This window comes from Prinia subflava, chromosome 5 (assembly GCF_021018805.1).
Source record: "Prinia subflava isolate CZ2003 ecotype Zambia chromosome 5, Cam_Psub_1.2, whole genome shotgun sequence".
NCBI classification, from domain to species: Eukaryota; Metazoa; Chordata; class Aves; order Passeriformes; family Cisticolidae; genus Prinia; species Prinia subflava.
The window spans coordinates 22,871,913-22,897,305 of record NC_086251.1 but is presented as its reverse complement, the minus strand read 5'-3'; the positions used below and the strand labels follow the sequence as shown (position 1 = coordinate 22,897,305).

The 25,393-nt window shown below is 50.9% G+C and overlaps 1 protein-coding gene across 3 annotated transcripts in view; it reads left to right on the top strand.

The window, feature by feature from the left end:
• The window catches only part of ALX4 (ALX homeobox 4), a 44,141-nt gene extending 19,412 nt beyond the window's left edge, over positions 1-24,729 (top strand). For all 3 annotated transcript variants that reach the window (XM_063398358.1, XM_063398359.1, XM_063398361.1), the window contains exons 2-4: positions 9,486-9,796; positions 17,242-17,370; positions 19,496-24,729. In XM_063398358.1, the coding sequence (XP_063254428.1) occupies positions 9,486-9,796; positions 17,242-17,370; positions 19,496-19,819 (764 nt within the window). In that variant the 3' untranslated portion in view covers positions 19,820-24,729. The remainder of the gene's footprint in view (positions 1-9,485; positions 9,797-17,241; positions 17,371-19,495) is intronic.
• Positions 24,730-25,393: the final 664 nt, after the last annotated feature.

Below are 25,393 nucleotides of genomic sequence, written 5' to 3'. Positions count from 1 at the left end.
TCTCAGGTTTGCTGCTGGTTACTGTGTCTTGCTTCTTGGCTGGCAGGTTCCCAGTTTGGTTGTGCTGCTTCTTGCTTCAGTTTAGGATTTTGCTGCCCTGTTACTCTGTGCCAGTAAAAGCTGATGCCAGTCTGTTGCCCAGGCCCAGTGACTGTGAATTAGTGGGTTTGGTAGCCAGAAACCTAATTTCTTTCTGGAATGCTTCTAAAAGCCTAGTGCTCGTAGGAATTTTCCCAGACCTGGCTGGCCTTGAGTTTTGCAATGTGCAGTTGGAATGGAAATAAATTATAGATGTTCTTCCAAGAACAGGCAGGTTTGTGGAAGGCTGAATGTTTTTCTTCCCTCGTCTGGGCCTTTCTTTACTAATCAGCTGCATAAAACTGAAGAACAACAGAACTACTTTGCTAAGAAATCTTGCCCAAACTTTGTCTCAATATTTAAACTCAACCCTTTCTGTGGTTCTGTGAGGTTCAGCCAACTTGGGTTGTTTTCTGCTTTTACTCCAGCTATCACTGCTCCTTTCCAATTTCCAAGTGTAACTGGTAGCACCCAAATCCCCCCGAGATGTGTTGTACTTGGGTTCCAGTGAGGTTGCCAGAGCACCTCATCCAGACTCAAGAGTCCCCAGGTCTTCTCTGTGGGGGCCCAAACTGAGAAGCCCAGGGAGCACCACGGGAGCAGTGTTGGGAAGATTTGTTTGGGCTTGCCTGACTGTCCATCTGAAGCACATAACACTGCATTTTAGTGCAAGGGTAGTCCAGGGACACACATGTGCTGCAGTGTCTTGCTGGACCAGGGCCACAGGCTGGCTGCTTCAGCTGGGCAGAGCCTGCTCAGACACTGCCCTGGCTGGGGCCCGCAAGCCATTGAAGTTTGTGTGTCATTAATTTGAACCAGGACTTCATAATGCAGAGGCAGCTGAGCTCTTGCCTACCCCATTACAAAATGCCCCTAACTTTCCTCCTCCTACCCCTCTTCTCAGCTGGAAATTTCAGGTTGCAGGTCCAGCCCTGCTACCAGCAGCACAAAACAGGCAACCAGAAGTCACCTGTGGGAGGCAGCTGAACTTCAGCAATGCATGGCTGTCTCTGCTGCAGAGAGGTTGCTTTTGCAAAGCAGACAGAGAGAAGAGTGTAGAGAGAGGCAGACAGACCAACCAACCCAATGACATGAACAGTGTCCAGGCAGGCACCAACCCACAGGATGGGGTGAATCACTCTGCAAGCTGGCAGCAGGGAATTAAACTGTGCAATAGCCAGACATCAGAGCAAGGATCAACTCCCTTCAGGCAGCTTTGTCTCACCAGCCTTCCTCACCAGCAGGAAGAAGAATCTCCCACTCCCTTCTTAACGAGATGCTGACTTGTACCTTCTGTCACAGGTGATGGCCCGTGGTGCCTCCCTTGGCATGTGGTTAGCATGGAAGTCAACACACATTGAGATGTGGAAGGCTGCATGACCGCCACATACCACCACCTCTCATCCTCACAGAGCAGAGGTCCTGCTCACCCAGCACACAGCCTGGGGTGGAAATTGCAGGGGAAATGTCCAGGGCAAGTTGTGGGGAGAGAGAGGCACTGACTGGTTGTGGGGGAAGCCTCTGGAGAAGATGACAGCTTGCAGAGAAGAGCCCCCTTTTCTCTTGCAGTGCTCAGGTGGGGATCTTTTCAGATCCTTGCAGTGGCAAAACAGCACGGGTGAGGTTAAGATGAATACATAAACCTGCATCTGATGGGAACTCGTATGCTCTTCCTTTCAGAGTGAGAGCTTAGCCCTAAGCCCTGCATCAACCTCACCTGTCGTTCACATCTGCGTGGCACTGCCTGCTGCCAGCCCCAGGGCTCCACAGCACCCACCTTTCCCTGTGCCAGGTGCAGGGCCTGACTTCACAGGGCCCCAGCACAGGGAGGCAGTTGAATCCAGGCTTCTTTAAATTCTACTGTCACTAACTTGGCTGGAGATAGCATCCAAGCAGAGGAGAAGCAACCTTGCTGGATCTAGATTTTTCTAAAAACAAAAAAACAGAGGAATAACTGAATGATCCCAAAGTAAGGCAGACCAGATGCATTGGGCAGATGTTGCTCCAGATGCTGACAGCCAGTAAGGATCTCCCAGTAGGAGAACTCAGCTCAGAGAGGGTTTCCACAGAACAGAGTTCCCACATTGGGACAGAGCATCAAAGTGTGCAAAACCCTACAATGCCTGTCTGTAGAGAATGTAAGTCTTCAGCAAACAGCACTGAGCACAGTCTGTTCTGTCTTTCACCTGCCCAAGGATCTGTGGACTCTCCTGGACTGAAATCCCAATAAACAATTACTAGCCTGTGTGCAGGTATGAGTCTATGACTGATATGACAACATTTAATACTTTGTCCAATATTAGGGATGCTGATTGATTTTTTTTTTCTTATTGAAATCATGTATTTCATCTACTCAGCACTGAGCCAAGTCTTCGGAGCAGTTAGGTGCTTGCATTCTGAGGAGCTTAGGAAAAACCAAGACTCTCAGGCAATCACTGTCATGGCAAGGCATGCAGGGCTGTTTGGGAAGGAGGAGACTACGTATGCAAAAGGTATCAAAACCAGAGCAAAGAGGAAACTGAAAGCGTTTTGAAGCCCCCTTTCCATCCTTGCCTGCCTTGTCCATCTTCCTTGGCTGGTAACCGCTGGGAATATAACAGCTCAGAGGTTCTAGATGGCTTTTGGTTCACATACACTGCTTTAGGCAGAGATACAAGTAGCATGGAGCAGAAATCCACCTTTTTTTCCTAGCTCTTTTTGACATATCTACAGTGGGAAATGAGACATTTTAAAATGCAGTAGCTCACCGATCTTGTCTGTCATACTTTCAAACTTTGCACATAGCCTGTCACGCTGCAAACCTGTAGCTGATCACCCCCAGCCCTGTGCATGGGGTACCTGTGTGGGATCTAATGAGGCTCTGATGCCACTGAGGTGGCTGTCACTTCCACCTGCTGTCACTTAAAAAGTCATCTTGTGGCTGATCCTGGCATATTCCTGCAAGACTGCAGGAATACGTCACCCCCTGCAGTGCTGAAGACCTTCAGGTGTCAGAGAGGACAAAATCATGTCACAGGGAAAGTAAGGGGCTCATCAGAGAACTGAGATGCCCAGCTCCAGAATATTGGCATAAGCAATAATCTTCCTTCACATTCAGTAGTGAGGAAGCCATGGTACGCAATGGAACAGTTTCATTTTCTCTCATGGAGGCAATGGCAGGACATTTTCTTGCTCTTTCCTTATATCATGTTCTGGGAGACAGAAAGTCAACTGAAATTGCAGCAGGTTGCTAGGAGCATTTTTGTGCCTTCAAAATTTGCTAGTCAGCACTTTCCTGCTTTTCAGATGAATGTGCCACATGAAAAAGAGCTTGGGGAATGAGTTGTGCCTTCTTCTCCAGCCACAGCTTCTATGCAGCATTTTCAGAACTGATTTGTTTATGTAAAAGCCAGTTTTGTTAGCGTCCTTCAAAAAACATGAAAGAGGAGCAAGCAGCACATGTTGCATTTGTACAGACAATGCTGAGCTCTTCCCAAGTAGCCACAGGGTGTGTGAATCCAGCTAATCAGGCAATAAAGCAACACATGCCCTCAAAAACAGATGTTTGTATTGGGGGAAAAAGCTAGTTCAGAATAAAAGTGAGAGGAACAGCAATTTTCCCATGTAAATAGCGCATATTCCCCAGGCTTAATGTGATGTAAATCCAGCAGCACTAGAGTTAATGTTTATCAAGCTCCAAACTCATACAGTGATTTACTCCAGGAGAATTAGCCAGCCAGGAACAAGAGGCTTAAGTGAAGCCAGGGCTGAGGTGAACTTGACTCCCACAGAAACATCTCCCAGGCACACAGTGGAGGTAGAGCCAATGACTCAAGTTATACACTGGCTTCAGGGCCACCAAAAAACCACCCATGCACTTGCTGTCCATGTGAGACCTTTGACACTGTCTCCAGACTGCTTTCCAGGAACAGAAGGAGGTTTTTAGACCTTTCTGCTCCAGGCCTCAATATTGTTCCTGCTGTATGCTCTGATCAGAAAAATAAGTCTCTTCTCAAAGAGGGGAGTCCTAGGTGTGATCAGGAGGAGCACAGTAGAGAGGAACACTCCTTTCCCACTTTCATTCTTCTACAAGCAGACTTTTCTGTAGGACTTTGCTCTGTCTGTAATTAGCTCCCCGAGGTGATCAGGTATTTAACAGCTAGTTTTGGTCTGTGAGTTCCACCATGAGTAACCACAGAGTGTGTCCCCCCTTTGCTGTAGTCTCAGGAGGCTGCAGGCAGCAGTGCCAGCAGCTTTGACAAGCTCAGCAGAGATGGATGGTGTCCATGCAGAGGAGAACATTCATGCAGTGGTCTCCTGAGCACAATGGGAAGTCAGTGAAGGCTGTACCATGAGCAGAGGAGCAGCATAGACAACATTCAGCCTTCCTTCAAGTTCTGCAGAATTAACCAAAGGGGTCCCTGTCTGGGAGGGATGGACAGGCCATCTATTCATCCTTATCCAGGGTTGAAATGGAGATGCTCCAACCAGAAAATGGTAACTGCATCATTCCAGAATGATGCCAATGGTTTGTGTCCTATGTAGAATTATACCACCTACATTTAAGAGATGAGGGCTGCCCAGGTTTACACTTCAGGTGGGCACAGACGCATGATTAAGCATCTGATCATTGCTAATAAAATCAGTGATGCCACAACAACTGAAAAAGTGTTAAAATCTTCCCTACATGTGCAGACTGCAAGAGCACTGACTCCCTGAACAGAAATAAACCTAAATATTTGGGTCTTTATATCTGTAAAATTCAGTCACTTTGTTTTTTCCTGCATAACCCAAAATGTGGATGTTTTTCAGATAATAGTCTTGTGCTGACTTCTAGACTTTAATGACAGATAGGAGGCAGAAGACTGCAACAAAGAGCTTAGAAACAAGTATAATGGATTTAGCACGTGTTAAGGTGAGATCACAGGAGCTGAACAAGTTTTCTATGGTTGGCCTGGTCTTTGAGGTGTGCTGGGCTGTGGTGCATATCTGCCCTAGTAAGAAGTGTAAAAGACACTGCCTGAACCCTCTCTAGGCAAAATTTTAGCACTGGTACTTAAGTAAGAGTTGAGAGAATGACATTAGGACCTTTTTGTTTTTTTTAAAGAACCATTGCTATAAATAGCACATGGACGACACCTGTGCAGGCAAAAGGCACCCTGGAGTGGCCAGCACTGGAAGCCATAGAATTTGGGGTGGGCAGGGGAAGACTCCTGTCCTTCACTTGGACAGGAAGGCAGAAGGCCTCAATGTGATTTAGTGTGGGAGCAGAGGGGCAGGCTGGTGCAGCCCCATGCCCCCTGTGCCTCGATCTTTGGACATGAGTTGTCCACAGACAGACAATGTCTGTGAGCTGCCACATGCCAGCAGGTGTTCCAGGCTATTCTTGAAGCCTCCCAGGACTGGGATAGCATCAGTTCCTTGCTGAGACTGTAATAGCTTGGACAAGATGTTGCCAGAGCAGTACATTAGCAGTGCCAAGACCCAGCAGACCTTTTTGCCTGGAGCACAGGGGAAGTGCACTGCGCTGGCTGTGTCCCTGGGTTGTGTTGGCCATGTAGGTGTCTTGCAGCCTTTTGGACTGTGGGGCTGCTGTCACAGGATCTGTGTGAATGAGCCCATTGTGCAGGAGTTGTGGCTTGTCGTGCATGTGCTGTGCAAAGCAAACCTACCATTTCAAGTTGGGCCCGAAGATGCATGCTGGAAATGTCTGAATCTCCATCTCTGTGGATGTACCAAGCTGACTTTGCTCTAAATTGAACTCCATGGATAAGATTGTAGATAGTAAAGATTTTACTTAATCATCCTCTCAAAATACCTGAGGAACAAAGCACATACAAGTTGTGAATCCAAACACTCTGACAGCATGATAAAGATGACTATTCCCTCCAGGAGGGTGTCAGCAGAGCAGGCAGTGCCTGGCTGTCTCAGGGCCTTACCTCATGGTCACAGGTGCCCATGGTCTTGTGTCTCCTGCACCCCCTTTCTCCTCTATAGGGTTCCCAGGACAGATGTGGTGAAATCTGAAGGGCATATCCCTTGAAGAAGAGGTGGGAATGCAGGCATTCCTCCTGCCCAAAAGGAGCTACAAGGTGCTTGGGGCCCACATGCCCAGTTATCCTGGACTGTCCCTGTCCTTTGGCAGCTGACACAGGGTGACTCAGGGAAGGTCTTGGGAGTGCTGATGGTCTAGCAGGCAGCCAAGGCACAGAGAGAGCAGGGTATAATTGTGGGAAGTCAGAAAATATCCTCCTTCTACTGCAACAAGGGCAAGGATGGATTGGCAAGCAGTGAGGGAGGCAACAAGCAGTCCTGTCGGGCTTGTAAGGGTGCAGTAGTGCTCACATTAACTCCTTGTCATAGAGATCTTCACAAAATGTAACTCAAGGTCTCTCTAGTTTTGATTAGAAACAGACACCCCAAACTTTGCACTGAAACTTTGAGGCCATCTCCAGTTACAGGAAGTCTGGGCATATCCATATGCAGATGTATGCAATTTGTTTCACTTCAGCAGTTAGCGTGACTGTTTTGAGGTCAGGGAGCCTGTTTCTAGGGAATGAGAGTGACTTCTTGGGACGCTCAGCTGAGAGTGGATGCACACCATGCTCTCCCTATGCTGCCATCCTGCCCTCCATCCCAGAGGTTCTGCCCTTCCCATGGAAACAGTTCGTCCCTACCCGGGCCCCCAGGGGCTAGAGGTGAAGAAGCCCACATCTGCTGCAGTGCAGGAGCACGAGAGCAGCATGGCTGAGCTGCAAAAGAGGGCTCTGGACTGGCAGAGCAGGCATGGGAACACCCACTATGTGTGCAGCAGGGACACTCCTTGCTTCTTGGGGCTGATGGTTTGTGATGAAGATAGCTCCGCACTGCTGAAAGTCTGGGGCCCAGCTCTCAGCTGCAGTTTGAGCTATGCTGTCAACAAAATAAGAACAGAGAGAGAGCTTTTTTATCTGTGTGTGTGTGTGTGTTTGTGTTTGTGCAGACCCTTCCCCAGCTAACTGAGCTCCTGAAGCAGATAAAAACCAGCAGATGAGTTCCCAAGGAAAGGATTCAGGTCTTGTGTTTGCTGCTGCTGGAGCTGCAGGAGACTTAGGAGTTGGGACTTGGGACTTGGGAGGCAGCCAGCACGGAGCTGTGGGGGAAAATGTATTGAGCTTCCTAACATCATAAATAATAAAAGAAAAAGGGGAAAAAAAACCCAACCTCTTGGAATACTTTATTTATTACTCTGTCTCTATTGAATCACATAGGTGGTAGTCCATTGCTGCAGACTTTCTAGAACTGTTTTGTTTTCAGTTGTAAAAATTATAAATATCATGTCCATAGCATATGATTTACCAAGGCTGTGGGGCAGGGCACTGTCCCAGCCCATTTTGGACAGGTCTGTCCACCTGCATCCCCCAGGAGCAGTGGGAGAGGTCAACCAGCTGTAGAAGGCCAGGTTCAAAGAGGAGGCATTGTGTCAGTCACTGGCCTAGACACTGGTGCTGGAACCCAGGGAGCATAACTTCTGGCAAAATGTTCCCAAGGATCAAAGCAAAGAGAGCTGAGATAGACATCAACCTTTGGTAAGCTTTATAGGGAGCTCCTCAAAAGTCTGAAGGAACATTTTTAGAGAAAGTAATAAATCTGGAATCACAGTAGGGTGAAAGTGGAAGGTAACTCCATTGCCTTCATCCAAGGTCTGCCTACAAGCCCTCTGTACCACCTGGGCAATTTTCTTCTCAAATCCCTTTCCTAGCTCATCCCCCCAGGCTTAAACCTGGCTCACCCTTGCTCTCATGCCTGAGGGTGACAGCTCCGTTTCATCCTCCTGGTTTCATCCCAATCGTCTCAGTGCAGCCTTTCAGCTGCGGGTGAGAGACAGGCAAGGACTTGTACACTGTACACTGTACACTGTACACCTTCTCACAACACTTTTCATGAGTTTTTGGCAGTGAAGATGTGACAGAGCTGTTCACAGAAGGGCTAAACTGTAAATATACAGTGAATTAGCTAAAGGATTTTGCAACAAGAGATGAATGTTGTCAAAGACACAGGCTAAGATGCCTAAGCTATCATAAATGACCCTGGCTATCACATCACCTGGGAAAAGCTCCCAGTGGGGACATCACTAAATAGTAGAACTCTTTCCCAGAAAGATTGATCCTGACCTGGTAACTTTTAAAAATAGACTAAAGTGAAATTTCAAAAAAATATGAAAGACACTTGATGTGGTCTTGGCTTGGTAAGGAGAGCATGGATAGAAAATATAGCAGTATCACTTCCCACACATTCAGGAACAGAGCAAAATGGCTCAAGATTAAAACCTGCAGTAGGGCCACCATGTTTTTGCCCAAAGATTGCAGCCAGAAATGTGGCCAGGTGTGACATTTGGCTGTGCACTATGTGCCAGGTGGCCAGTCACACACTGATCCCTCTTTTTCTGTCCTGGATTCAGCCCACCACACAGAGCAATGGCATCAGATAAGGGAGAGCCATGGGTCCCCACCAGGGTCCTGCTGGCGTAGCATCACTCTTGCTAATGAAGGGGACACCACTGTCACTGGAGGCGGGAGGTGTGCAGGAGAGGACACACATAGTGCCTGCACCTGAGGATGCATGTACCCCGTTACAAAGCTCAAAGGGCTTTACTGTAGCTGCTAAGCCTTAGAAAGGAACCACTTCACTGGTTCAGTGGTTTAAACCTCTTCCTCCTGTGCTGCCATACTGCTCTCATATGCCGTGTCTCAATAATTATTACTTGTTGAAGACAACCAGGCAGGAACAGCCCCCCAGACTGCGGTCACACTCCTCTCATTCCCCTCTGCCCTGCCCACAGGGGGTGCTGTTTCTGCAGGTGTCTCATACTGCCCTTTTCTGTGGCACTAAGCCCCGTTCACAGCCTCTTTGCCAAAAGCAGTGCAAGTCCTGGCAGAATTCTGTGAGGGTAACTGGGGCTGTCAGTCAGGAGCACCTCTGCTGACACACTACCACTGCCTGAGGATGCAGGAGCAGAAAACAGATCCCATCGAGCACCATATGTGGCTGCTGTGTGCTCCAGTTTTCTACTGTGTTATTCAGCAAGAGAACACAGATGGGCTGGTGACAGGGGACCTGCATGGTGCAAGGAGCAAATGGGTACATCTGAGAGACCTTTCCTGTGGCCAGGACCAAGAAATGTAGTGCTCCATGACATTCAACCCTGATGTGGATATTGAGAGGTTGAAGGAGGGTCTTGTTGGGGTGTGTGAACCTGAGTGTGCAGGGCTCATCCTCCCACCTGGGTCTCTGAGAGGGAGCAGGTGCTGGAGAGCTTGTCCCAACCTCCTCTTGCCCATCTGTGCTGCGCAAAATATTTACATCTGTTTCCTTTTCTCTCTCTCCCTGCCCCCTACCCCTGATCAAACCTGCCCTCCTCTTCCCTCCCCTACCTCCCACCAAAACAGGTAAGGAAAGCAGTCTGGGAGAGCCTGACTTGCAGCCAAGCTCTGACCCTTCAGCAATGGACAGCAGCTACCTCAGCGTGAAGGAGGCCGGGGTGAAAGTGCCCCAGGACAGGGCCAGCACAGACCTCCCCAGCCCCATGGACAAGGCTGACTCGGAGAGCAACAAGGGCAAGAAGCGGAGGAACCGCACCACCTTCACGAGTTACCAGCTGGAGGAGCTGGAGAAGGTCTTCCAGAAGACCCACTATCCCGATGTCTATGCCAGGGAGCAGCTAGCCATGAGGACAGATCTCACCGAGGCTCGTGTACAGGTATGGGGGGAAATCCTGGGGCTGGGTGAGGGGTGGAGGAGCTGCAAAAAGCCTCTGAGGTTCCCTTGCAGCCCCACCATAAGCTGCAGGCAGCCGAGCCTGAATCAGAGCCTGTGGTCAGGGAAAGCACAATGAGGTACATTCACGTCTGACACTGATCCTTTATTTGGTCTGGTGTCCTGCAATCCAGTGTTCACAGAAACACCTTTTGCCCTTGAGCTAACAGGACAGCAGGTGGGTAAGCCGCACCCTGAACAAAGCTTGCAGAAAACCTGCTCTCTTCAGGAGGCTTGCAGGGGGACACAGGTTCATTAGTCTGAGTGGGAGCAAGCTTTTCCACAGGATGGGCTCTTTCTGGCAGATGGGCCTGCACAGGTGACTGGGAGTTCAGTACCTGAGAACATGAGGACATACAGGAGAGGCAGCTCTCGCTGCCTGCTTGGCAGGTGCTGAGACTGCATGAAAGCTGGAGATCTGGAGGCAAAAGGTGCATCCACTACCTTAGGTGGAGCAGGAGAGTCAAAGAGCCCCCCTCTGCTGACAGTCTCAATCACCTCCACCCACACAGGTGCCAGCTCTCATGAACCAGCTTCCTTCAACTAACCTGGGGGGCCAGCAGACCCAAAATCCACATCAGAGGAGGGAATGATTCTCTGACTACTGCTCTTTCCCCTGAGTCAAGGTTAAACAGGAGGCCTGTCAGGGCTCAGAAGCATGTGCAAAAAAAAGCACCACTGCATGGAGCAGACATCCACAGCTCACGCCTTGGTGGCCAGCTCCTTCTCTAGCACAGCTAATCCTGTAACTTCCGTCTGCAGGCATTTGTCAACTCACCACCCCCAGAACCTGCATTAACATCAAGAATAATTGGCCCATCGAGACACCTGATTCTATCTTTTATACCAGGAATATTCCCAGCTCCCAGGCAGCCTCTGCTTTAACCTTTACAAGTAGTTGTTGCAAATAAGGGCCACATCCATGCTTAAGTCCATTTGAGTTTGTACATTCACTTCTGGATTCAACCGGAAGCAGGATTTTTCTTATCTGCTTCCCTAAATTGGTTTGCAGGGCTGGTGTGCTCTTCTTCCCCCCAGCTGTTTCTCTTCATGCTGGCCATGGCTGTGTTTCAGTAGGCAGCAGTGCAATTCCCATTGGTCCCGAGTGCAGCATGCTGAGCACTACAGGATGGGCAGAGAAAGGCAGTGCTACAAACATCAGCTCTTTACTTGTGCCACTGGACGCAGCTCTTGATTTCCCAAGAACACACCACAAGTGCTAATGGGGTCTCCTGGGAGGCCAGGCATAGCATCGGGTTACTGGCTGCACAGTGCATGAAATTCCTTTAGCTCAGGAATGAGAATGAGGTGCTGAGGGTGGCCTGCTTGCTTCTGAGCCAGGGTTTGCAGCTACTGAGTCGTCCCAGGCAGTGTGCAGGGCTGGCTGTCATAGCCAGGGCAGGCAAGGCAGATGCAATCTACAAGTCCCTTACATATGACCCTTCATTTCAGGGTTTTTGCCCACTTTACCACTGGATAACACTTCAGCTGAGGGCAGAAGAACTCCCTAGGTAGCCAGGAATATATTTGGCAAAGAGGGGTTTCAGCTTGCTCTGAGATAAGTGTACCTGTAGCCTGTGCCACAGGCAGCCAAGAGCAGCCTCCCTGCTCTTGCAACAGCCAGTGCACCCCTCTCACTCGGGATGGCGATGACAGGGCTCGTGTGACAGAGCTGCTGAAGGACTTGTCTAAGTGGCCTGGCTGCTGAAGCACTTACCCCATGGTGAAAGGGGTAAGCACTTGCATTTCAGGCATTCCCTGGTTACTTGGGCCGTGGGCTGGCACTGGGCCACTGCCTCGTGATGAAGGACTGCTGTGCTGTCATAACAGTGCAGGCTCCTGTCACTGCAGAGCAAGGACCAGCAGGCTTGTGCCCAGTGCAGAGGTGCTGGCTGGGCAGGCCCAGAGGCAGCCCACGTGCTGGTATCTCAAATGTGTTCCCAGGGCTGAGGCTGCTGCCCAGTGAGCTGCTTGGCCTTGGCACGGCAGTGGCAGCCCCCAGGAGGCATGGAGGTGCAGTCTGAGGTGGCACAGGGCTCTTCTGCTGATGGCACGGGGCTGCTCTTCCCATGGGGGTGGCTTTTGGAGAAAAAACCTAGTGAATCATCCTAGTGCCTGTCTCCACCTCTGGGTTGTGCTATATCTTGTTTAGGTGTGACTTTGGTCTCCCACCCTCTGGGCAGTTCTGCTCGGTGGGGTCTTCCAACACGAGCAGTGTGGCATCAAGGGCCATTAGCTCACAGCCCAAGAGTGGGTACAGGCATGGGACTGCAGCTCAGGAGGCTGATGGTGAAACAAATGCCTACTGCAAGGACCAAGAACCAAAGGCTAGAGGGTGGAAATCACAAATTAGAAACAAGACCCTCACTACTTTTCCTCTGCAAGACAAAAAGCTGCTAGGTACTCAGACACTCTTTACAACACTGGGGAGGCTTTAGCTGCTGTGGAGTGACTACTGTGGCACAGTAGTCACTCTCCCAAGGAAGATATGGTCATCGGAGGGACAATCCTGCCCTGGAATAATGTTCTGGAAGTCAGCTCCAGCTGCCTGCAAAGCTGAACTAGTCAAAGCAAAGTGGCAGAAATGTGAGGCACAGGTTTAAGGTGTGATGCTCCCTCCCACAGCTTTTGGCTGGAGGTCATCCCCTCTGGCCAGGCTTGGCTTCCTGGGGAGCATAACTAGCTGCACAGCAGGCAGGAGCAGATGCCCAGACAGGCTCTGCAGCTCTGATTTTTCCATCCCTTTCCCATGCTCGTGCTTCATTAGAGAAGTAGCTGCCAGAGTTCTTGGTACCTGGAGAAGAGCCCATGCCAGCAGTACACAGGAGGTGGACCATACTGTCTGTGAAGCAGTGACATCCCATGGCCTGGCTCCTCTCCTGCTCCATTTCCCTGCCTCAGTTTCCAGCCATCTGTACCTGTGTTTGACAGTGTCAAAGCTAATTCCCCCTGTGATAAAGTGCAACATTTTCCTGTCTACTCCACACATCCTTGCTACTTGTTTCCATGTACTATTAAGATACTGCACATCCCTGTTTTCCAAAGCGGGCACCTTGCATAAGCCCTGTGCTGAGGCACAGCCAGGAAGATGTTGCTACAGCTCAGCCACAAACCTGCAAAAGTGCACAGGGGACACTGTGTTCATGTAGGTCCTACACAACATGTATATCCCATTCCTTTCTTCTCCTCTTCCATGTCTGGGGCTGCAGAGTCCAGAAAGCTTCTGCTTGAGGCTCTTCCAGCCCATCCAGGTCTGCAGCAGATGTCTGAGGCAGTGGCACTAGAAAAACAAGGTAGACACATGTATTCACACAGTATTCCTTCCCCTTGCATAGAGGCACACACAGGCACAACCCAAGCCCATGACAGCCTGGCCCTGGCAGCTTACCTCTCTTGGGTTATCAGTATCTGCCTCCTGGACTGCTCTCTGGGAGAGGAGAAAGGGATGGGACTGGGAGGAGGCTTCGCAGCCAGGGAACATAACTCATCAGCCAGCCCCCCTCAGAGCCAGCTTTAAAATTGCTGGGACCATTAATGAAATGGTTTTGGCGGTGACCCTGTGATGCGGCGGGGGCTTGAAAGTGAGAGGGAAATGTCAAACTCCGCTGTAGCAAAATCACCGCCTTGGAAAAAAAGAAAAGAGAAAAAGCAAAGCAAAGCAAGAAGTAATATATCTTGATCCCTTTTCCCCCATAAAACCCTGGGAGGCTGGTGGAAGGAGCGGAAAGACTGAGCTAAGCCTGCAGGAAATTAAACATGAAATGAAAACAAGCTCGAGTTATTCAATTCTCTCATCCCAGGCTCCAATTTCCCATTCCAGGCCACTGATAAAATGGTGTCCAGTTTCAGCACTCAGAGATGAATTCTGGCTCTGTTCTTGCAGCCTGAAAAGCAAAGGGCTGGTGGCCATCTCTGGCAAGAGGGGAGACAGCCTGGTCTTTCACAGAGGGATGGGCTCCTGAACACAGATGGATGGAGGCTGAGCAGAAAGAGGAGGGTAGCAGGATGAGAGAACAGGAATGGGGAGAATAGATGCTGTGAGTCTGCCAGAAGAGAGCAAAAGCACAAGAGACTTGAACATGGTGGGCAGCTCTTACCTGCATCAGAGCAGTGACGCAGTGAGGGGTGTTGAGCACAGGGCATGAGCAAAACTCCACAGTGGCCACCAGCCCACCCCTCATCAGAGGTCAGCCTCACCCACCACTGCCATGGTAGGGGTAGGAGAGAGGGGAAAACACCTTTTTCTTTAACTTGGACAAGGGACAAATGCAGCTATCCAGACTTGGTCAGTGGCCTGGATTCAATCCCAACTGAGCCCATTCACCTGTGCCCTGTGCAGTGCACATGGGGCTTGGTAGCAGGGCAGACTGGCAGTGCCCACTGGGTGCGAGGGTAGAGGCAGCAAGAGTGAGCAGGAGCCTCCTTGCTTTTTCTCAGGCCACTTCTGGCCTCTGCACCCCCAACAGCACATCAGCTGTGTATGCATATGGGTTTAGGCACCAGCATATGGCCGAATGTTTATGGAGACATGAAACATTCTCTGTTCCATAGAATTTTACAGGGCTGATTTGGTATACCCGGACTTATCAAAGCATTGTCTGCAGGAGATACATGACATTACCATACACTCCTACTGTAATTGTTAACACTGAAAGTCAGCCCACAGCGACTGCTGGCCCCTGCATAAAGTAGCCCATCCTGACCCCAGAGCACATGCTGCACTAGCCACTGCAACCTCCACTGTCATATTCCCACCCCACAACAGCCGCTCTTGACAAGGAGTGACAGGCAATGAAAGGAAAATGAACTTCTGTTTGTGTTTAGATTTGCTTTTTAAAAGCAGGTGTCTCCTAAGACTGTGGAAATACTGAGGATTAGTTGGGGGGGTTTTGCTGACATTTTCACATTATACATTGCCATGCCTGTCTTGTTTTCACCGGAGCACTGTGCAGGCCTGGAGAAACCCAGCTGCAGAATACCAAGAATCCTATATGAATTTGGACCAGAGGAGAAAGGAGAGCTTTAAAAAGCGGTTCAAACCTTGCCACAAGGGCTTCAGAGCTCACTGTCAGCTCTCAGAGTGTCTCTGGTGCCTGTGACACCAACACTTGGACTGAAGACACTCTTCTTCTTCAGCCTAATGCAATGACTTGCCACATCCTCCCAGCCCACCAGCCAAGGGGCAATCTGGGAACTGCCAGTTTAAATCACTTTGCTCTGTTATCCAATGCATAAACGTGTTAGGGCAGAGGCCGAGGCCTCACTCTTCTCTGTCAAGGCAGCTGTTGTGCTGTCCCGGGAAGAAGAGGGCACAGACCCTGCGCTGATGGCTTTGAAGGCCACGCTGAGGGCCGCACGCCGCTGTGGGGCCTGAGCTCGGCCGCCCTGCTCCCAGGTGGATGCTCAGGCAGGCAAGGCAGCCGAGCCCACACCACACAGGGAGCGGCCGCGTATGCCTGGCATATGTTCATGCTGGCCCCATGCACAGCCAGCACGCTGCTCCCTACCTGTCCTCCACCCCTCTGTGCACAGCGGGGCCTCCTCCGCCTGAGGAGGAACCGGGTCACCACCGCTAACTTTGAATCTGCAGATCAAAGCGGCGTGATCCAGGCCAGCCCTGGGACTGGCCTGCAGCTGGGCTGGAGTGGCCATGCCAAGAAGAGGTAGAAGAAAAACAGACAGATGCCTGAGGCATCAAACCTGCTCCAGTAGGGCGCTCTGCGTGTGCAGCGTGTGCTCAGCTGGGATAATGTTAGGATGTTTCTGCTGATGCTTTTTGCACCTACTGAAAACACTTACAGGGTTTTCGATTTGGGGTAGGGGGTTGGTAGCAGGTTGCTGCTTTGGCCAGCTTGTGGATGGCCATGCCAGTGGCATTGCCATGGCCATGGGCTGGGCACTAAACCTTATGGTGTTCCCAGCCCACACGCAGAGTACAAGCCTGGCAGCTCCACTATTGCCTCCCTGCCCCAAGCAGACCACAGTGCATGGCCAGACCCTCAGCTCCCTACTCATACCACAGGCCTGGCTGTGAGACACCAGCACGAGGCTGCCTGTGTGGTGGAAGGCAGAAACTGAAGCAGGAGAGCCTGAAACAACTTTTCCAGCACAAGCAGGAAGGTCAGCTCTGAGTAGAAACCCAAGCCCCTTATCCCTCCCCACAGCAGCTTTTGGTTGCACTGATTCAGGCTGCAGGTGCCACAGCTCTCCTGATCCTGCAAAAATTGTCCTGCCATCCCACCCTGTGCCAAGCACCTGGCTTGTTCTGCTATCCTCCAAAGACAGGAACTTCCTACCTGGTGTCTGCTTTCCCCAGGTGCCTGGCAAGCAGCGAGGCTGTCCCATGGCCAGGCATGGCAAGGGCCGAGCTGCTTGTCAGCAGTACCCCCTCTGCCCCCGCAGCCAGTCACCGTGTAAAACTTGAAGCAGAGCTGAGAGGCTCTAGGAGCGCTCTTTTCATGCACTGGCGTGACCTGCACAACCCAGCCCCTGGTGATCACCCTCATCTCTCAATGCCTTCAAAGCAGCTCTTGATTGATGTGTTTCCCTGACTCACGAGCTTCAAGAGGCTTTGAAGACACTGGGCCAGGCTCTGATCTCTCTTAGGCTGATGCAAATCAGGAGCAATGGTGCTGACAACAGTGCAATAATCCACACTGATGTCAAGCCAGTAAAAATAAGAGCAGAAGCAGAGTTTTGGTCTTTGCCTTGAAGGGATCTGAGCAGCACTGTAAAGCAAAGAACAGCAAACCCTGCAAAGAAAACTGAGTGTAAACCGAAGGATGCTATAGAAGGACACCTGTCCTTTCCTGCAGCTAAGGAGGGAAGGGGTGTTCGAGCTTTGTATTTCTTGGTGTGGTTAAGAGAGAGAGTTGGTGAGAAATGCAAGCTGCGGTCAATGGCATCATCATAGCCAGGATTAGTCTTGGGGAAAGCCCTGACACTGCTGTTTTCAGCCTGGCAGCAGCACACATGGATGTATTCATGCTTCTTGTCTGAGACCGGCTGACAGCAGGAGAGCTGCAGGCAGAGCCTGGGTAACACAGATTTAGGGGTGAGAGGAAGATGGGCTATCCCAGGGCAAATCAGGCTATGGGGAGGCAAGAGCTGGGAGTGTCCCTAGGGAGGCTGTACACCAGAAGATGGGCATCCCCTTTTGCTTGGACTGCTTCCTTTCTAGAAGCACAGGCTGGCCCCAGACCCTCAAGAGAAGCAGGGAAGGACTGTCTCTCTCCTGCAGAGAGAGCAGTGGAGCAGTGCCCACTTCTGTGCCATACAAAACCACCTGCCTGGTGAGGCCCTGCCCTCTGGTGGGCTCTTCAGGGCTGCCAGGCTACCAGCCGCTGCCAGGCCCCCCTTGTTCACAGCCCTGCTGTCACCTCTCCCCAGGTGTGGTTTCAGAACCGGCGAGCCAAGTGGCGCAAGCGGGAGCGGTTCGGTCAGATGCAGCAGGTCCGGACCCACTTCTCCACCGCCTATGAGCTGCCTCTGCTCACCCGTGCTGAGAACTACGCCCAGGTGAGTGCATTCCCCCACCTGGGCACAGCTCTTGCTGGACACGCTGCCTCTGGTCCCAGTCCTCCCCAAGCCACGCTTCAATTCTCAGGTACATCCACCTGCCCTTAGGCAAAGCTACAGGGACGCCAGGGCTATACTCTCAAGCACTGAAGGGCTGGCAGCTTTTCAGTCAGGTGTCCAGCTTGGATCCCTCATGCCCTGGCCCAGAGCAGCCATCTTTAAAGCAGATACCAAGACCAGCACTGTGTGACATGGAGCAGCACCCTCGGGCACAGGTCCCCCTGCTCAGCATATCCTATCACATGTGCTGCTGCCCACTAACTTTCCACTGGTTTGAAAAAGATTCAAAAGGCTAACTAATGCCTAAAGAATAGCAGAGCCCAGGGAGGCTTCCTGTTACCATGTCTGGTTTCCATGCCCCTTGGACATAGTGGTTGGATAAAAGCATTTTCCCCCTGGCAAATTCTTACAGCCGTCTCCCAGTGATGGGCTGTGGTACACACAGCACACTTGGTGACATCTGGGGATGCTTCCCAAGAGAGCTGTAGATTTATGCTCCAAAGGAAGGGAGGTAGCAGCCTTACTGGGGTACCTGGGGCTGCTTCTGAGTCCTATTGAAACTGTTCCTGCCCTGATCTTGGAAGCAAATCACAGGGCTGTCTCCCCTCCTTAGCTTCCTGTCTTGGAAAACCTGTCAGCAGAACAGCCTCCTAAACTTTGAGCCAGCCCCAGTTTCACAACACTTCAGATGATGCCAGGCAGACTGGGGTTTGCTAGCTCCAGGGCTAGGCTGTGCCCCAGAAAGCACTCCTTCCATCCTTCACTCCTCTTCCCACCACCCAGAATTTGCTCAAGGGCACAATTCTGTATGCATGATGCTTTCAACCTGACTGTCCTCACAGATCTGCTGGAAGTCCTTCCTCCCTGACACCCTGCCTGTCAGCTGCTTCCCCAGCCAGTGCTGCACCACTGCTACCCCACAGACAAGCTGGGAGTGTTTGACCTCTCTCCTGCTTGGCATCTCCATAAGCTGAACAAGAAGCCCTTTTGAAACAGCTGAGATGCCAAAGCAGCTTTTCAAGAAGAGAACACTCTCAGCAGCCTTTTCAGCATGTCCTTCTCTTGCCTTTGTAACTTACACTGCTCTCTCCCTCCATACTGCCCTCCTCTCCCAGCACAAGGGATCAAAAATTTGAAAAGCAATTTGCAGGAGGTAAGAGATCAGAGACAGCCCTCCATACTGCCCTCCTCTCCCAGCACAAGGGATCAAAAATTTGAAAAGCAATTTGCAGGAGGTAAGAGATTAGAGACAGCCCAAAGGTGAGCAGTGGAAAGGGACATGGGATGAAAGGCCCTGTGCTCTCTTGCCTCAGCCAGCTGCTCACCTCCTCCCTGCTTTCATCCTGGACCCCATGTGCCCCCTGATGCAGCACACCTATTCCCACTGCCAAATACTGAGCCCTCCTCTCTTCTGCAATGTCATTTTATGAGTGACACTGCAGGACCCCAGATGGTCTCTTGAGATGGCCCTGCAAGGCTCTGCTCTGCAGCAGGGTGGGTGATGCTGCCTCGATGGGCACTTCTGGGGGAGAGGGGCAATGAAGCTGCCTGAGCTGGGGGCTGTGGGCAGCTCAGCTCCTACAGGCATGTCTGTGTGGTACAAAATAGCCTTACCCAGGCAAAGCTGCCCTGAGCTGGAGAAGGAAGGTGGATGAGCAGCCTCCCAGTACCACTTTCTGCCTGATCCCTCTGTAATGAGTAGGACCACAGAAACACCATGGATGACACAAAGTTTCCTGTGCTGAGAAAAGTGCTCATGGTACAAAAAAAGTAAGAGAAATGTCTGGGAGAGGAATAAATAGATGCTGTGGCAGAGAAGGAGCACAGTCCTGTTCCCAGTGAGTAATCCTGCTGCACTCCCAGGCTGGCATCCAGGTTTTGGAGTGGATTTGCTGTCTGCAGCAGGGCTGAGGGTGCCGCAGCAGGCAGGGCCAGCAGACTGCATGCCCCTCTCACTGGCTGCCCCTCCACTAGGCTGCCCTGGCGGGCACACTCCCTTCCCCCGGGCCAGCTGCCCAAGGTATCCTGCACAGGGCAGCCCTGACGCTTCTTTCCCCACCTCCAGATCCAGAACCCCTCCTGGATTGGCAACAACGGAGCCGCCTCCCCTGTGCCTGCCTGCGTGGTCCCCTGCGAGACGGTGCCCTCGTGCATGTCCCCCCATGCCCACCCGCACACGGCCGGCGGCGTCTCCGAGTTCCTTGGGGTGTCTGGGCCCGGCGGCCACGTGGGACAGACTCACATGGGCGGCCTCTTCGGCACGGCCGGCATGAGCCCCGGCCTCAACGGCTACGAGCTGAACAGCGAGCCGGACCGCAAGACCTCCAGCATCGCTGCCCTGAGGATGAAAGCAAAGGAGCACAGCGCCGCCATCTCCTGGGCCACATGACAGGGCTGCAGCCCAGTGCCCGCCAGGCACGGAGAGAGCACGTGGGGACAGCCCAACAAATCCATCCGCTTGGACTCCAGACAGCAGTTGCCTCCTCGGGGATCTGAATGCAGCACTTTTAGCTACCCTAGGCATAGAAACTACATATGTTAATGTAAGTGGAGTGTTTCCAGCATGAACGTGGCGTCTCCTGGCTTCCTGGGATCAGGCAGGGAGAGGGAGGCTGTGGAGCAGCACCTCTTCCAACAAGATCTGGGATGGGATGCATCCCTTCTCACTGCCACCTCCCCAATAACCTGGGCATTTTTTTTTCCTGCTTTTTCTGACACCAGATCTGCCTTTCCAGAGAGCAAGATCCCACTGGCCTTTCAGCAGCTTCTCCCATCCCACTACCCACCCACACACCCACTCACACACACATATTCTGCCCTGGGCAGGGGACTAGGTGGGGACTCTGGCACCAGCAAAGAGACTCTCTCACACTGCCAGTATCATTTTAGCAGGAGCTATGACTTCCCTCAGCTGAGTGGGGGACAGAGCTGGGAAGATAACCAAAGCTAGAAAAGGGGCAACATTAGCCCACCTCCTTCTACCCTGCTCCCTCTCCATCTTGTACTCTGAGATGAAACACAGAGTTGTAGAGGTCTGTGAAGAGGATGCCTCTCTACCCACCATGGCATGGTGTTTTCATGCTGAGAGTCTTTGCCAGCCCGCTGGTGACCCAGATGGAAATAGACCCCAGCAAACAAAAGCTTCCCAGCATGGCTCAATGCCCAGGGAGTGCCTGGCCTTTGCTTTCCCCAGTCATGGTCTGTGTTGAGGCTCACAAGCATGGTGGTACAGGAAAAGATTTCCTCTGTCATTCACTAGGTCGGGAATTAACAATGTCAATTTAGAGACAGCAGCTCTGGCAGGGAGCAATTTTTGTGTAAATCCCTAAGTCCCCAAAAAGACTGCTCTGAGAAAGAGCTCAAGCACTAGCACACAGCCACTTGTGCCACTAGCACAGTGGCACAAGGTCACCAAATTCCCCATACACCTCATCCTGGGGTCAGACATGTGCAATGACAGGCCCTCCCTCAGTCCTCCACCCCAGTGCCCTGTTGCACACAATGGCTGTGGGCATCTCTACACCAGGGACAGCAAAGGGAACAGGCTGGGAAGGGGTTCAAGGGGGGACAAGGTGATGTTGCCCCATCTCCAGCCACCTCAGATCCTCTTCACTTTGCAGAGGAAGGAGAAGAGACCAGAACGTCTCTGGTTTGTGTAAACCAACATGGCTCTCTGTTATTCCCTCCCAGTGCTCTTACCTGCACAGAGCTGTTAAGATCTCCTTTGCAAGGCTAAACATTTTACACGTTTTCCAATGATTATAGTGCAAGGAATAATTTTGGAACATCCTTTTATCCCACTGAAATATGGCCAAGGAGAAGCTGAAAGTCAGCTGAGCACTACGACCCACACAGTGTGGCTCTGCAAGCTGGGCTTGAGCTGGGGTAGCCATCTCCAAGATTCACGAGGGAATTATAGGATACTACTCCCATAAAAACTGGTTTGTCACCCTGCCTCCTTTCCTCATGCTCACTGTTAGGGGATCTTGTAGTTTAAGGTCCAGGAATATCTGGTGGTCTTGGAAAAAGTTACAAATAAGCTATGACCAAATGTCAGGCTTCAGGTTAATGAGCTGTACAAGTATTTCCATAGTGCCTAGACTGTCAATACACTACCTTAATGATACACTACCGCTAGGTCAAAAGTAATACATTTACTGGATTAAGAAAACACCAGCAGTACTGTGTCTTTTCTCTCCTCAGAAATGCCAAAGAGATGCCTTCCCTGCTGTGCTACAGCACGCATTTCACTCTACTGTGTGCATAACCAGGGCCTCTCCCATCACATGCAGCCAGGATTTACATCCCAGCCTAAACGTTCTGCTGAGGCCTCGGGCATGGAGGCTTACATGCTGAAAGTGATGCTGATCACTGAACCAGGCAGGATCATGCTGCCCAGTTGGAGGTGTATACCTCCTCACTGGGTACCCCAGAAGCCACTGAGCTTCCCAGCCACCCAGAGACTGGTGGCAGGAGGCAATTTGTCCATCAGATTTGTGCAGGCAGCTGAGCACAGCATTGAGAGCCTTTTTCCAGGTACACTGGGGATCTTGATGCTTCTCACTGTCAGCAGGCAATCAGTGAGGGGGCTGCTGCCTGAACAGTCCAGTGCTACTGCTGACAAGGCAAATTAGCAACAAGCAGAGCTAAGGAGAAGGCAATGGGGTGGTCAGGCATGTGGGGACAGGTTTCGCTTAGCCTGCAAGTTCTGAAGGCAGCTCCAGTGGAGGGCTGTATCTATTCAAGAGCTTATCTGCATTCCCGACTGAAGTTAAAGGGTGGCTTTTCCTCACAGACTTCCACAGGGCCAGTATTTCATCTGAGCTGTTTAACAGCCCAGAGGATTAAGTGCTGTATCCTTGTCTTGTTAGAGACAGAGAAGAGTCTCCTGGCAGCAGACTTGGCATTTAGAGACGCTTGGCCCCCACTTTCTCTCACCTTAAAATTCATGTGGAGAGCACATGTTTGACTCAGTCTAATTTAAACTCCACTGTGTGAGCCCAGCCCTCAGCCTGCCTGAAAACACCATGAGGCAAGGGGAATGTAGTTTCCTGGACCCTCTTCTTCTTCCCACCTCCAGCTGCACGTAGCCCCGCTGTTCACTGGGCTCTGCCTCACCTCTCCAGGTGCTGCTGCCATTCTGGCACAGTCCCTTGCACCCACACTTCTGGGTAATGCTGGAAGGGGTGTCCCTCTCAAATCCTCAAAAGCAGTTGTTCTGGTAGTTTTAAGCTACATGCATCTGTACTTACACACATTTTTAAAATTAATTTAAAAGGGTTTTTAAAACTAGCTGTTAAATTAACATGAAAAACTGTATAAATATATATATATATATTTTACAGATATATATATATATATATGTATCTTAACCTAGCCAGCCTGCAGATACTGCATTTCTTAAGGGTCACAGGGTCAGTGCTGTTCTTGCAATCTCACGTTACCATGATGATACCTTTTTTAATTATTATTATTGTTGTTATTTTAATTCCTTTTAATTCTATTTATGACTTTCTTCTCTATTTATTTCTTATTTAGTATTTTACTCCTGTCTATACATTGAATCACAATTCTCTGGCTTGGACTTGCCTTCAAAGCTGCAAGCTTTGTCCCCACCCACCACCAAAATGTCTCAGAAGCTTCAGCCGTCCCAACACCTGCCATGCCCATGGTGGCATCCTCTTTGGGTGCAGCCCAGCTAACTGGGCTCACCCAGATGCTCCCTCCAGCCTCACGGAGCTAGCAAAATGTTTATCCCAAGCAGTCCTAACCCTGGCTATGCAGCAGGTATCCTACAAGGTGGCTGCCTTATGTTGCCCATGTCTGGGAACCCCAGAGATGTCCCAGAGCATTCAGACCAAGAGGATGCAAATAGCAGGAGCAGCACGGGTTCCTGGCACTGGCTCAAAAGTGGTTGGGTACCACTCGTTGCCAGGTACTTGGAGACACTTTTTGCCTACAAGCAGTAGTTAGTGCTTTGGTAGCAATTGCAAACCAGTGGGGAACCAGGCCTGGGCTTGCTGGGCCCTGTGGGGTCCAGACTCTAAGGGCTGCTGTGCCTCAACAAGAGGCGCCAGGTCAGCCCCCTGGCACGTCACCTACTGCCAGCAGTGCCACCCACCTGCACTCCCATCAGGCTCTCCAGCCAGGTTCTGGCTGCCTCCTCCAGAATATGCTACCCAATTTCAGGTCCCACTGCCCCAGCACCTACCTGGGTAGATCCTACAGGGAGGAAGACCAAGACAGCAAAATAAAAAGAAGCATCCTCCCTCTCCTCTAAAGCCCATGGCGGAGTGTGATTGAGCATCCATCCCTGCTGGAATGCACACCCCTGCCAGGTGACACATCCTTGCTGGACCACGCCTGGCCTGAGCCATCAGCACGGGCAGGGTGTTGCGGAAAGGCCACACACAGTGACAATGTGTCACATGTGAGGTCGCAGAGCTGCAGCACACATGGCTTCACCTGCCCCATCAGCCGAGGGGACACATCACCAACCCTGGCCAGGTGTGCTGCCGAGCAGGGCTGCCTGCTGGTTTCCTCCTGCAGTGGAGGGGGTTTGGGGTGGGGAGGCGCCTTCCCCTGATTCCCAGAGTACACTCAGGCCGGGCAGCACATTGTAAAACACTCTCCAAACAAACTAAGGCAAAAAGGTAGTTTCTTGCAAAAGGATTGAAAAATAATCAAGCAGAGGCAGAGCCTCATGTTTATTTTGCTGCTCTGACTGACACAGCAAAAAGCAAACAGACCGAGGGAGAAATTAAACCCAAATGCGAAGAGGGTAGAATCGGATGGAAAGTCATTCAGCCCTTTGCAGTTTCCCGAAGGGAGCTGGGAGGAGGCAAGGGAGCGGCCTTACACCCCCTTAACTCTTCGCTGGTAACATGGTTCTCCATTCCCCCCACATAGCTAGGTAGGTAGGTAGAGCTAGGACTTTTATACTACTGATTTTGAAGGACAGTTTTCAATGTATAATAATATATCAGTTTAGGTGTGCAGTGCTTGAAAGAGACTGGGAGAAAGAAAGAAAACAAACCTCAATCAATATTATTGGGTTTTTGTTGTAAAATATTGTAACCTTGTATAAATGCTACCTTTATTTTTCTCTTTAGCTTAACGGCCTGGGGTAGAACATATGAAAAAAAAATAAAAAAGTTTTAAAAAGGTTCAGGAAAAAAAAGAATAAAAAATCATTTAAAATGTTGCCACACGAGGTTTGTGCCATGAAAAATGTTATTGCCTATGCAACCATGTATTACCGGTTCATTACAGTGGAATATTAAAAAAGAACAAACAGTCTTTCAGCTTGATTCTTTTTAAATTTTCAAAGTAAGTTATTGCACTTCCAGCTTTTTTTTTTTTTTTTTTTTTTTTTTTTTTTTTTTTTTTTTGAGGTGAAGGGCTGGAATTTCCAGTCACCAATTTTTATTTTTCCAGGTTTTGAAAGGAGTGGCATCACTGGGAAGGTCCCTGCTTCCCAGCCACCCTGGCCAAAGGGGCCCAAACACTGTTGTTGTTTTGGTTTGCAATAAACTCCTTCTCTTCTCTCCCCTCAACTGCAATCCGGCTGGTTTGTTCCTGACTCATGACAGATGAAATGCGATCAGAGGGGCCTCCAAAATCTCACGTTAATTGAAGCTGGCAAAAAATACTAACAGTGCCCTTTTGAACTGCTGACGCAGTGCAGAATGGATTAGCCGGGGGTAGATTAACAACAGGTGGCAGCTCACGGGCTGCCGCCTCTCCCGGCACAAAGAGAAGGCTCAGGGCCAGCAGCCGGGCCCAGGGTCCTGCCAGCTCCGGCCAACGCGGCCTGGCCGCCCCGGGAGCGCATTGGGCATCGCTCGGCGCCCGCGCCGGCCGGCACAAGGGGCACCCTGGCCACAGGGCAGAGAGCAGGACGGGCTCCTCTGCTTCTGCTCTGCAGCTGCTGCCCCCAGCAGAGGTTGAACCTCACAGGGCT